Source organism: Curcuma longa, chromosome 1 (genome assembly GCF_044706935.1).
Source record: "Curcuma longa cultivar G26 ecotype Majalengka, Jawa Barat chromosome 1, ITB_CL_G26_1.1, whole genome shotgun sequence".
Classification (NCBI taxonomy): domain Eukaryota; kingdom Viridiplantae; phylum Streptophyta; class Magnoliopsida; order Zingiberales; family Zingiberaceae; genus Curcuma; species Curcuma longa.
The window spans coordinates 9,322,759-9,336,510 of NC_133861.1; the positions used below are offsets into that span (position 1 = coordinate 9,322,759).

At 35.8% G+C, this 13,752-nt stretch overlaps 3 protein-coding genes across 5 annotated transcripts in view; all 3 read right to left on the minus strand.

Annotated features, from left to right (window-relative positions):
- Nucleotides 1-4,263, minus strand: part of LOC141823783 (calmodulin-like) — a 15,364-nt gene extending 11,101 nt beyond the window's left edge. Inside the window, exons 1-2 of the mRNA XM_074711020.1 lie at nt 4,068-4,263; nt 5-168 (exon numbers count right to left, since the gene is read on the minus strand). Coding sequence (XP_074567121.1) covers nt 5-168; nt 4,068-4,143 — 240 coding nt within the window. The 5' untranslated portion in view covers nt 4,144-4,263. The remainder of the gene's footprint in view (nt 1-4; nt 169-4,067) is intronic.
- Nucleotides 4,264-5,247: 984 nt separating this feature from the next.
- On the minus strand, nt 5,248-10,506 carry LOC141812091 (SNF1-related protein kinase regulatory subunit beta-1-like). The gene is made up of 4 exons (XM_074700139.1): nt 10,267-10,506; nt 6,406-6,584; nt 6,122-6,284; nt 5,248-5,896 (listed from the first exon to the last, which is right to left on the minus strand). The coding sequence occupies exons 1-4, from the start codon at nt 10,441-10,443 to the stop codon at nt 5,582-5,584; spliced, it is 834 nt and encodes a 277-aa protein (XP_074556240.1). The 5' UTR covers nt 10,444-10,506; the 3' UTR covers nt 5,248-5,581.
- Nucleotides 10,507-11,952: 1,446 nt separating this feature from the next.
- The window catches only part of LOC141812030 (uncharacterized), a 34,456-nt gene continuing 32,656 nt past the window's right edge, over nt 11,953-13,752 (minus strand). The window contains exons 7-8 of one of the 3 annotated variants that reach the window (XM_074700123.1): nt 12,563-12,674; nt 11,953-12,155 (exon numbers count right to left, since the gene is read on the minus strand). In XM_074700123.1, the coding sequence (XP_074556224.1) occupies nt 12,577-12,674 (98 nt within the window). In that variant the 3' untranslated portion in view covers nt 11,953-12,155; nt 12,563-12,576. Of the gene's footprint in view, nt 12,160-12,278; nt 12,359-12,562; nt 12,675-13,752 lie in introns of those variants that run through there. The other 2 variants (XM_074700117.1, XM_074700126.1) reach the window with 2 other exon arrangements.

The following is a 13,752-nucleotide window of genomic DNA, read 5'->3' on the forward strand; positions in this document are numbered from 1 at the left end:
AATCTGTATCCTTCATCTTCCTAGCCATCAAGTTGAGAAACTCAGGGAAGTCAATTGCTCCATTTCCATCAGCATCAACCTCATTGATCATATCTTGCAGCTCAGCTTCTGTAGGATTCTGACCTAAAGAACGCATCACAGTTCCAAGCTCCTTGGTTGTGATGCAACCTGCACACATGAAGTTATGACATTTTTTTGCAACTGTTGGTCATTGATAAGTCATTCTAGTACCAAAATGTCACAGCAAATGCAAAGAGCAAAGGATTAATAAGAGCCAAACAACTTTATCTCCTGTACAGTATATAATATTTTGTATCAAGTGCGTAATTATATTAAGAAATTAAGCTTCATCTTTAAAGATATATGCAGATAATATTTGGATAACTCTAGAAACACAGCATCTCTTATCAGCCTGGTAGTGTTACTTTGCCAGATTTGCTGCTATCATAACATAAATCTCATCTTTCACTTCAATAGGATTTTGATTCAAAGCATAAACAAAAACATTATGTAAAGTAATGCTTCCACGATATTAATATCTACTCTGCATATCAAAGATATGTCAACAGCCAGCAATAAATGCAGCAAAATGAAAGCTAATAATTTTTTTTTGTAAACCTCATTATTTCCATGTCTTTTTTTTATCTAAAAGGAGTAAAGTATAGGAAAGATAATTCCCTCTGACACAATTGCTGACTCACTGAATTGGGTATCATCAATCTAAATAAAGAGAAATTATGAGAAGAGAATTATTTCTTAACACCATAGAAATTCCATCTCTACTCTTTTTGCAGCTAGTCTCGCAATGACTAATTATAGGTGCTCTCTTCTCACATCTTAGTTAGCTTCTAGCTACCAAATTCCATCCTGTTGTGGTTGAGTAACTCTACAGATCCTTTTTTCAGATTACATAGGTTTTTCCATCAACTAATCAATGTATCCTCTTTTTCATCTTAATTTGAGGGCATCCAATCATAACCAGGTCTTTCCATCAACTAATCAATGTATATACCTCTTTTCATCTTAATTTGAGGGCATCCAATAATAACTAGGTTTTCCATCAACTAATCAATGTATGCCTTCTTTTTCATCTGCATTTGAGGTGATCTAATAATAACTATGTTAGATCTTGATGCACAGGAATGTTAGATCCTGTTGCACAGGAAAAAAGAGAAGTATAGTTGTAACAGGTAATCTATTTTTAAAATGTATTCCAACATGAAGAATGATTAATTAAGATCTCTAGGTAATAAATGCTGTTTAGATTTTTTTTTTTTTAAACATTATTTAGAAAAAAAATAAGAGCAGTATATAGCAGAGCCAGATGTATATATTATGACTAATACCCTAAGAGACACATTTTACAAAATGATAAATACCTTCAAGATATGTTTCTTTCACACTAATAACTTTTAAGGTTCAATTAACAAATAAAAGAAAATATTTACAGATTTCTTATGTAACCAATAACTTCTTTCAAACTGATAATCATGCAAAAGAAATTTGCAGATGACATTGTCTTGTTTTCAAGTGCAAACCTAAAATATGTTCACAACCTGGATGTCATCCTATCAGTGTTTTACTATAGTGGGCTAAGAATTAAATATCATAGGCCATTGGTCTCTTATATTGGGAAAGATTTGGAGAAACAGGTTAAGTAAGCAAACGGTTTTGGGTTCCCACTAGTGAACCTACCAATAACATATTTGGGCTTTCAACTCCGATGGAATATTTTGGGATTCATTGGTAGCTGAAGTACATAGAAGATTATCACCAAGGCAAAGGGTTTTTCTCTCTTTAGGTGGCCGTATGTACCTTTACTTATATTGCTAATTAACCAGCTAGTATACAAACTCATAGCCTATGTAATCAATGAGGTAGAAACAACAATGGAACTAGAAAATTATTGAAGTGATGCACTTTATAGATATATATATCACTAGTATTTTAATGGGTCAAATAGACACAGAAATGGATACAAACACTTCCATGTATATATTACCATAAGCATACATTATACAACAACAACCAAGTCTTATCCCTCTAGATGGGGTCGGCTATTACCATAAGCATACATTATATTGGAAGAATTTCATTGACCCAATAATTGTTAATGTGGCTCTGCCACTAGGTAGAAAAGATAAGAAAGCAGCCCCTTTTGGCAGAACAGCGTTGAGGGACTTCAATGATCCAGCATTTGACTGCATAGGAAGCAGCAGAAAATCTATAGATATACTCTGCAGATGGTGCTGTTGGATCAATAAAACAAGTCATTTGGGCAATAATTCTGCAGAGTACCTACCTTAAATTGGGGGATTGGATTCAAGGAGAACAGTGTTGAGGGACTTCAATAATCCAGCATCTGACTGCATGGGAAGCAGATTATAGCCAGGAGGCATGGGGGGGTGGAGTATATCAATATTAAAATCTTCAACATAGATCTACACTGCAGATGGTGGTGTAGGATCAACTCATTTGAGCAACAATTCTGCAGAGTACCTACCTTAAATTGGGGAACTGGATTCAAGGTGGTGCAGATGGAAGCCGGTCCTCATTTGGAAAGAATTTTTACAGGTGAGGGACTTCTGTAAAAATTATGATGGAATGGTGAACAGCTTTTCCTGTATTCAAGATGGCCGGATGGCATGGTGTTGGGCTTATTGGTTTTATTGGGTTTATGGCGGGACTTGTTTCATGCATGCCTTGAAAACAGGTGGATATGCAGAGCATCCAGCCATCACAACAACTCCTTGAGTTAACTTTTATCAGACCCATTCCACAAGCAGGTATCCTATCCCTCCACAAGTCAGTCCAATCATTAGAGCAGGGTTCCTTTGAATGAGATGGAATGGTGCCAAAGCATTCTCAACTTCAACTGCATATAGCATGCTCATTCCGATATTCCTATGAAATGGAGGGCTCTGTTTGGAAGTCGTTTGCTCCAACTAAAATCAAATTGCTAGCTTGCTAATGGTGAAGAAGGTAAACACCAAGGAAAGATTGATTAGGAAGGGGTGCCAATTGATGATGCATGGTGCGTACTTTGTGCAGGAGTGGTAGTACAGGAAGAAATATTGCAGCATTTGTTATACGATTCCAGGGTGGACTTGTCAGGTTAGTAATTGATAAAGCATAAGTTACGCTTCAAAGTAGCTGAGGCTTTTTACGATAAATGATGTATGAATGGAATGCTACAATGACCAAAAAATTGGTGAGACTGGAAGATGTTTAATTCAAGAATGATTTTCAGCCATATGGTCGGCCAGATGTGGTAGAATCTCCAGAGACAAAGAAGTAAATAATGATAAGATGCCGAGAGATTGGTACAACAATATTGGCTAGGATGTTCGACAGGCTCGGCACTGAATATAAGATTACTACTTCCTTTGTTCAGCGACTAACTGAAGGGCACATTTCTAGACTACCTCAACTCCGTATTGATGGTTTTGTAAGTTGCAAGATATTTTCTACTCATGTTTTGAAGATTATTGTGGAGTCCTGAGTTGAAACCCCGCTTCCGTATTGTGAAGTGTGTTGGCCCCGGAGGTAGTAGACTCCAGATCAAAATTGTGTTTGTCGGTGTTGGCGCACTCCTATCTTTTTTCAAAAACAATCAACGAATAAAATACGTCTACAGATTGAATTTTACTGTATCATATTCTCTTTAGAGAATTTGAATAAATTGATTGCAACAGCAACAAATTTAAAGACACAGGAATCCGGTTACGAAAACGTGTCATAAATTACTGGTAGGAGAATCATGCCCAATCTGTAACAAAATAAAATAAAAAGGTTTGGTGAGATCATAGATCTCGCTATCACTGTAATCGTCAATTTCTCCAACAAGGCGAAATTAGTATACAGTCTCACAAGCGCATACAAAGTAAATAAATAAAAAGCAAACGCCCATTTATCGTTGTCGATGGGAACCCAAGTCGCGATGACTGGATCAAATACAGATCCGGAAAAACAAACCCCAAAAGCATAAAACAAAGGCCACCAACGCGCGATGTGGCCCGGATCTAAAACAGAAGGCAGGAGAAAAAATGGGATCGAAGGAGACATACCATCGCCGTCCTTGTCGAACAAGCTGAAGGCCTCCTTGAACTCCGCGATCTGGTCGTCGGTGAGCTGCTCCGCCATGCCTGCCTGGCGATCGATCTAAAAAGGTAGACACGAAGAGCGAAAGATCTGCGAACAAACACAAGGGGAAAGGAGAACACGAAGAGAGGAGACGACGCGAGCGCGACTTCTCCGGCGAGGTTGCCACCGCTTCCGCTGTTCGCAATCTTATAAGCGGGCGCTATCTTTCTGATTTTACCAGGACGCCCTTCCTTGTTGCCAAATCAGGGGCTTCCCGTGGACGTTTCATTCCAGGCTGTCCATTCGATTAGTGATCCAGACGTCGTCACGCAGCCGTCACGGCGTCACATGCTATTTTCCGTAACGTCTCCACCTGAATACTTCAACCGTCCGATCTTGATCGAACGTTTGGTATGCGACCCTGGAAGACGATGAAGACAACAACTTACTTTCATCGAATGCGGACTAAGCGTCCCATTTGTGTGGGACCCAGCGGAAAGCAGCGGCTCAATTGAGGGGCGAGATGGTCATTGTGCCCGAGATCAAGGCAGGGGGTTGTTTCGTCATTTGATGCTTCTCTTTTCTTCGTCCTTATCGCTGACATAAGTATCGGGGTTTCTTTTCTCTGCGCTTCTTTATTTGGTCGGTCCTGGAAGGATTTGAAGTTCCTCTTTTACCCTCTACGCGGATTGGACGCGGAGTGGCATGGTGCACGACTGTGATCACGACACGAACGCGAAATCTGTCCGCCCATTGATTGACCACACAAGGAAATAATCAGGTGTATAAATTTGGATTGCGATATGAATTTTATTTTTCTTTATCAAAATCGAATTTAATTAAAGGATTTTTCTTTATTTTTCAATTCATTTTTTATATATCTTTATAAATTGAAAACCATTAAAAATCCTTTAAAATTTTCAAAATCATATCACTTTAATCCTATCCATTTAAATAGTGCATCAACATTATTATTTGATCTAACAAAGTAATGGCACAGTAAATTATCAACTCATAGAATAACGCCATATATTTATGCTATTACTTAATGGGGTTGATCAGTAGAGATTAAAAAATTTGAAAACAACCATCCAAGTCTTGAAATAAGTACCATGACGAGATTCACACAAAATATGGACTGAAAACGTAATTAACAACCCTGATCTGAACTTGAATTGCATGTCAATTTGATGGATACAACAGAAATCTTGTATTCTTTTAACACTGCAAAAGTAAATAACAAAAGAGAATTTTAAAAAGGCGTAATTTTGTCTTTACGCATCGATGACTAACCTCAATCAGTCTAGAAAGAAACAACTCAGTGAAGGGAAATGGGAAGTAGAGATTCAAAACCGAAAAAGAAAAATGAGAGCAAGACTATGCAGAAGTTGCAACAGGCGGTACCTGAGAAGCGAGAATATATATATGGCACCAATTGATATCCAACCAAGTTCCATGCGAGTTTTACCAGCTTGTGAGAGCAGCAAGAAATGCAGTGTCATCTTTTGGTTGGTTTGTATAGGACGACAGTTACATACTTGGACTGAAATCTGTGCGTCAGGCCAAGGGCTACCATTGACTGGGAAGGTGAACCTTTATCAATAAAGAGGTGGTTGAGGATGACGTGCTGGGGCTTGAGTGTGGATTCATCAGTGTCCTGCATTCCTAGTACTGTTAGGTGTAACTGTGATGGAACAACTGGTGGCTCCTTGGCAAAATCCTCATCTCTGGGCAATGACCAACTATAACTGGAGCCAGGTGATGGTGGAGAGTTGAATTCGGATATGCTCTCCACATTTTCAGGAACATAATCCTTGAAAAAAGACAACAGGAAAGTAGAAAATTAAGGTAACCACAGCAAAAGTGGAAACTCAGGTTAATTCTGTTTTCATTTTATGCTTGGTGAACCAACTAGAATCTATTTAACTATGTTCTTGTTCCAGGGATCAGCTAAAGAAATCTTAACAAGCTTGCCTTTTTCACTAATGCAATTAACCGAAGAAAAAAAGTATGCACAGTGCAAGGCAAATAAACTCACATGGACTTCGAGAGTATTGGCTGCATTTCCCATCTCATCGGCAATATGAGGAAGATCAGGAATACATTTATATTGTCCATCAACGAGGAACTTGTACTGGTAAACTCCAGAAGGGAGAATCATTAAGAGCGTGTGGTCCTTGCCTGATCTCTGCATTGGCTTCCTGAGGGTAGCACAATTTGAAGTTCTTATCTCCCGTTAGTTTTTTCTTGGATAACAAAACAAATCACATTGAATAAGGAAAGATGTTTGAATTTAAAAGATAATTCTGAAACAAAATATACCTTGAAGCCCAGTTATCCCATGATCCCTCTACTAAGACAGCATTTCCTCCATAATTCCATGTGAACAATGTAGGGATACCCTTTTCAAGGTAGACTTCCGAAGGCTGATTAGGCTCATTCATCCATAGGTGATGTTCATTGGATAGATGATCAGAGCTTTGCAAGGGAGGTACAGGGATCTGAAACATAAAATTATTTCATTCTTTAGCAATAATAGACATGCTACCTTAATTTCAAGAAAAAAGCATGCCTTGAACATATGTTAGTATTGGATGGTACATAAAACAATTGTTGTATACTCTCCTAGACCATCTACTGCTGCAGAGCATTTCAAATAAAGATAGCTCTACTATTGATGTTACACCACTAAATTACCAATATTAGAAACATAAAAGGCAGGTTGCTACAGAAGTTGCTGACAGATTTTCATCTGTTCTTCCTACTAAGTAATATAATTGTAGCATAGGTTCCTTCAATTTATTTGGCATACAATCAGCTATAAAAAAGAAGAATGAAAAAGCAAATCCAGATAACAAACCTATAATGAACGCATGATGTAAGTATGTAAGACGAATCCTGAAAGAAACAACCTATTTTTTGTTTGCGTGCCACAAATAATAAGAAAACTAAAAACCACACAAGATAAAACTAATTAAGAGAGACTTGAAGAGGAAAAATCCAGAATAAAAGAAAATTCCATCTCAGTTTAGTCGGTTGTCTAGTCAGAATTTGATTCAGGTTAACAAAAGCATTATTTGCATTAATATGTAATATCTGAAAGGACAAGGACTAGCATGAAGTTATTGTAAGAGACCAGAAACAACATAAAATGATAAAATAGCTAACTTAATGACATGTTTAAGAAATAAAAACAGTTGAGAACCTATGATTCAATAAAGAATATGCATTGGCTTAATATATGGAATTTGATTATGAAGGCATTATTTTCTATTGACATTTTTATCAGGCACTATTCACTATGGAGTATAAACTAAGAAACTAATGCTAATAATGTGCAATTAAGATTTTAAGGCTAGAGATGAGACAGTAATAGACCAATATTTCAAACCATAATTGAGGAAGTGAAACTCAACTACATAGCACTATCTTACACATGCTCCTGTATATTTGGCATTTAAATGATATACAGAGGAAATGTGATTGTTTTGGCAAATCATTCATCGCCATACATTGCCAATCTCCATTGAGTATATATTTACATCTAAGGAAAGAGTCTTCTTGCATACAATTAACTGAGTGTCCATGCCCCTCTCTCTCTCTCTCTCTCTCTGAGGTAAAGGAAAGCAAAAGACCACACCCATATCTTACATCAAATACAAAAATACCTTTTTGCAGGGTATGTATTACTAGATGTTTATGTGCCTTTATATTACTAGAATTGGATGCTCCTTAAGATACAATGGTTATAGATTTAGTAGCCCCAACATTAATGATGAAAGTTACTAATACCCTCCGGTCACTAACATATTCAGGTGAGATGAATATGACCCACTATTGTTCACACACCTCAAAGTTTTGTGAACGAGCAATATTCAAGTGATATGAGCACTAATCATATTAATTGTTCAATTCTAATAACAAGAATACAATGACATTAATTTTTCATAACAATAAGTGAAAGGGAGCCTCGGTGCAACGGTAAAGTTGTTGTGTGACTTGGTGGTCACAGATTTGAGTCGTGGAAACAATCTCTTGCAATGCAAGATAAGATCGCGTACAATAGATTGTTCCTTGGGACCTCACATTAGCGGATGCTTCGTGCACTGGACTGTTCTTTTTTTCATAACAGTAAGTCTATTAATGGATGTTTGGATCCCTAGGTGTAATGCAAAAATGCTATAATATCAACATAAAGGACATAATCAATCATAGTCTGTAATTGATGTAAAACATGTAATTATCATCTTTAAAAAAAACCTAATGCAACAGAGATCATAATACTAAATGGATGTTTGAGGTTACTAAAAATGATAAAAAAATAAACTACTACTATCTAGTAAAAAGTTAGTGTACCTCCAATCGATGATAAGATGAGAGAACAAAAGTTAAGATAGTATAGGATTATGCTCAAAGATAATTGGTGAATTTTGTTGTTTGAATCAGTTATAGTTGAAGTTGGGGGCAGAGGAGAGTTAAGAAAAATCTAGCCAAAATACATGAAAAAAATTTTAAGGATGTAAATATTACTACTGAAGGCTTGCACAGTGATACTTGTTTTTGGTCCCAAATAGTTGAGACTAATAGCATTGAATATAATTATTCTAATCTCCACGAGGATATATTTAAGATAAAAAACTGTGAACGAAGAGGAGAGGATGTGAAAATATTCCATGTGCAGATCTACCTTATCAAATTACTGAGTACAGAACTGGTTGACCACCCATGTAGAAGTTCACTTTTGCAAATTGTTCTAATTATCATGCAATTTCTACAGCATCACATTAGTATGTCACCAACGAGGAGAGAAAGAAGAAAGATAAACTATTGAAATGAAGCAATAATGAGTAAAACCAATAAGAATAACATGTGCTAACCAAATGAATCAGCAACCTCTACAACATGTGCTTGTCAAACAAATTAACAACCTCTATGAACAAGAACAGAAAAAAGTTTGTAATAGTCAAATTATACTTGCTACATGCGATGCTACATGCACGTATCAACAGAGAGAAATTCATTAAAACAAGAAAACATTAATCTTAACCAAACTAAATATGCTTAGGGTGACCAAATTTGACATGTTCCAACTCTGGTCTAACTGGGCCCCATTATGAACATCATTCAGATTTCAGATTCATAGCTCACAAAATCTGCTAGTCACAATTTGACGGTCTTTGAACCTTTTTAATAAGGTGCAATATTTTCCAAGATTCCGCAACGGTCATACTACTGCTAATTGGCAAAAGGAACAAAAACAAGAGAGTCAAAACAGCCTGCAAAAGTTAAACCATAGGGATGCTCTTTTGCCTATGATAACTATGATATAAGCATAAATTTCTAATTTATAGAAATCTACTTGATTACATACGTCTGGGGGTTTTTACATTTGTCTAAATCGTGCTTGATTACATTTCATGTATTTAAGCATTTTGTCATACTTGCAAATCAAATTGGCTCTGTTCACTCTGATGGAACAAACACATTTAGTTTATACACAAACATAACTTCCTATACTTGTTGCTCCATAACAATCCCAAAAGAAAGGATTCTAGAACTGATATAATCTCGTGTATAGAATACCGCATATATGGACAGAATGTGCAATAATAAAATGCTCAAATGATGCACAAGGGAGCACACAAGGTAGGGTAGTCAAAAATAAGGTTGAAATAAGTTCAGAAATTTCAGAGAGCTGTAGGCTAGAATTTTGGTCAGCTCCTCCTTTTTCAAGGTAGAATGGAATTTATCCTATATTCCTTGTAGCTCAAGTGAAAAACTTGTCAAATATTTATCAAAAAGAAAGTCCGTTTGTTTGTGAAGAAATTTCCCTCTTCAATTGGATGTTTATAGTATGAAGAAATGCATCCAAAAAAACTTAGTTACGTTTTGGATTTTTTTTTCTTTATTTTTATTCTTATACAGATTACGGAAGTTCCAAATTAATCCCTTGACCAAAACATCTCATGGGCAATGAAAACTGCTACTATGCATACCACGTTTTAGAAATCAATTGTCATTTGGGACTAACAAGAACATACCAAAGCAAGCAGCATTTAGTCAAAGAAGTATTTTTTCATTCTCCCACCTATCATTTTGAGCTCAAATGCAAATCCGATGAATGTCTCATTAGCTCGAAAAGAACGTACAAAAATGGTGATCTAGGGATAAGAGCAAGACCACCTGGGGGGCAAACACGAGGGGAGTTCGGGATCGTCCAGGGCTTTGTGGAGGGCATTCTTCGACTGAGTCCACGGATCTAGTGCGGCGGACGTCGACGGAACTGTCGTCCGCGTCGGGTCTCGATCTGCCGGAGGAGTTGTCGTCCTCGATCTCGTCCCTCCCGTTCACGTTACCCATCCTGCTCTTTTCTTTTCTTCTCCCGATGGATTCTTCTGTTGTCAATTCGGAGTCCGTCCGGTGCGACCGCCGCCGAGAAGCGGCGTGGAGCGGCGGCGGAAACGGAGAGGTGGATGACGATACCGAAAGCGACTTCAGAAAGACAGAAACGGTTAAGCACAAATAAATGTATGATATAAGAAATAACCATTTAATAGGTAAACAATTAAAAGAGTTTCGTTATTACACGTTGCAGCTACAGCCCTCCCTGCTAATTATAGCAGAAGTAATTTTAATAAATTTAAATAATTTCAATTGAATTAATAAATAAAAATATTTAATATAATAAAAAACAATACTAAAATATCTTTTTGCCCCAAGACATATGATAATAAGAGATGGGAAGCACATGAACATGCAACATTTCAATAACTAATAAATATCATTTCACTTTTAAATTTATTTAAAACTTAAAATAGAAGATCGAATCATGCATCTCGAAATTAATTAATTATCTTTTATAAATACATAAATATATATATATATATATCTTTTGATATTTTATAAAACAAAATACTTTTTAATTATTTACATGGACCAGTTCAAACTGATCGGAGTAGAAATTCAATCCTCAAAATAAATTTAAATTATATATCAAAATTTTCTTAGATCCAACAATCATTTATTCTAATAATTAGAAATAAGTAAGCTAAATCTCAAATATCATCAAATATTAAAACTCGAATTATACAAAAATACTAGTAGAAAGAGTTTAATTTTGTGATTCTCACGTTCAATAAGATAACTGAAATAACTGGAAAGCTAAAACACCCAGCCTCTACAGTAGCTCAATCTCCACCTGTTCGTGTGGTTACACAGGATTAACTTAGCAAATAACATTTTGTTGCTTCCAATCAACTAAGAAATTGCAATTTTCATTTTATTTTACTTTCTCTATCTCTTCAGTTTGAGCAAGCACACCAATAATGAACATGCTGTGAAAATGTTAAAATCGGTGACTCTTTTAAGGAATGAACATTCGAATCATTCAACTAGATAAAAAAAAAAAAATTAATACCAGTGAAATAAAATTAAAAGTAAAGTGCGAAAGAAACGCTAGGTCACAAACACATGACAATTTGATGATCAACTCGGAACTCACATGAGCAAATGGCAGAAAATAAGCATATTATTACAATGTCTTATTGCAACAATCGTTCATTGCAAACACCATTCGGCATGTAATATGTTGACATATTCTGTATCACATCTATATTCGCAACAGCCATACCTCTTTAAAAATTGGATTAATTTTATCATAAGATAGATTATGATGAATATACTGTTATACTCCATCATAATGAAAAGCCCCTATTTGTTTTAAGGTAGGAAAGCTGAAACAAATGCTACATGATTAGAAAACAATAGTAAGCAAAACTGGGTGAGAATACATCCAAGCAAGCACGCAGGAAGACAAAATGCTAGCAAGCAAATACGACACAAGTATTTTGATAAATCAATTGCCAGATATTTTGATTGACCAATAAAACGCCTTATTAGCCACTAATGTGAGAAGACAAACATTTCTGGAGTTCTTGATTTTCATATCATTTGGTAGAGGAAATTGTCAATGATAAGTCTACCTGGTACAATTAAATGTTCGTTGAACCATAATTTCTCTTCTTCTTTTGGTGCAATTTCCCTGTCCAGCTTCCGAAGATCCATGAATCCATCTATCTACATTGCATAGTCAAAGCATTAAGATTGTTAATATTTGAGCTTTGCAACTTAAAGCAAACTGCCACACGGAAGCCAAAGTATCAACGTTACGTTTATATTTGTCATTTTACAAAAATTACCAAAATGGAAATAGCGGGACTCAAAATGATTCTGCATAGTGGTGTCCAAGTTTATTGTTTTGGCATTTTGAGTAATCCTAAAAAACAAGCAATTCATGACTTCATAAAAATTTCAAACAGCTAGTCAACTCTGAAAATAGTTGTACAAAATGCCGCCTTTTCTACCCATGATAGGGCAATATGGGAAGATTTGAAAGAGAAAAAAAAGTTGCAATTAGAATACAATTAGAACGACAATATAAGAAAAAAAACTAACAATTATTATACAGTAGTAGTAACACCTGATAGTTATTCATCATTCCGCATCTGGTAAACCTAAGAATGAGTAATCTGGATCTGCAGAACCAAGCAAGGGAATATACTCTGATCCTCTGACATGGACACTGAAGCAAGCTGCAAGCAAATGTAAATAAAGGGTGAACCTTAAATAATTTCCAAACAAACAGAGTGTGTAGTCCTCTAGAAGAAACCAATTATAGCATTCAAAAGCAGCAAACAAACCAACATAATGACTAATTGAAGACCAGAAAATAAAAAAAGGTGTAGAACAGTAGGTTTTCAAGCAAATAAAATATTCAAGCCTTCTGATCGAACAATTATAACACTCATTAGGAGCCAACCATCAAATAAAGAAATCTTCCCGTGACAAATAAAATATTGTAAGTTTTCATCTTTTAATCTTCTTCTCTAGTTACTACTTACTAAAAGCTTTAGCATGAACCAAAGATTGAGCTGTTCACAGAAGCGCTGCCTTTGGTAGTATTTTTATCAACAAATATACCAGATGATTGTGTTCGCGTGCACGGGTGCGCGCGCGCGTGCATGTGTGTGTGTCAGAGAGAGAGAGATCATGTAATAACAAGAAAATACCAGCAACCAATACCATAAAACCAAAATAAAATTTCACATTGCACCTAAATGAAACATGTTTGAAGTTAAGAAATCACTTCAGCATAAATCAAAATTAGCCAAAAATAGCCGAAACCTAGTAATACATCTGAGAAAAGCATGAAGAAAATAAGAATAACTACAATTGAAAGACAGATCAAGTTCAATGTTGAAAGAGAAATGAACAAGCTGCAGACTAAATTAACCAAATGCACCATTCCAAAAATAAAGTGAGAACGTGCACCAAAAGCACTCACAAACCCATCACAAAGTTGTTATGCGCTTGTGTAAACTACCTAACAGAATAACTGACACTACAAGGATAGGTCCATGATAAAATTAGTGCTACACAACAGCCACCAAGATTAATATTATTTTCTTGTAATTTAGTGATCTTACCATAATAACTTCCACTATTTTGTTAATAATCATTTATCAGACAGGGGAATAAAACAAGAAAGCAACAGACTATTAGTTTTATGAGGCCATGCTTTATGGCTGAAGGGGACAAATTTTGAACTTAAGAAATAAAAGTGCAGCACTGAAGATGATAGGGTTTGCATTATGATAATATTTTTAAGAA

What these genes read in the sequence shown, in the direction of transcription:
- LOC141812091 (XM_074700139.1), bottom strand. Translation starts at nt 10,443, where the DNA reads ATGGGTAACGTGAACGGGAGGGACGAGATCGAGGACGACAACTCCTCC. An exon ending in TGGGATAACTGGGCTTCAAG is followed by an intron (nt 6,285 to 6,405) that starts GTATATTTTGTT and finishes TGCTACCCTCAG; the next exon opens with GAAGCCAATGCAGAGATCAG. An exon ending in CCAATACTCTCGAAGTCCAT is followed by an intron (nt 5,897 to 6,121) that starts GTGAGTTTATTT and finishes TCTTTTTTCAAG; the next exon opens with GATTATGTTCCTGAAAATGT.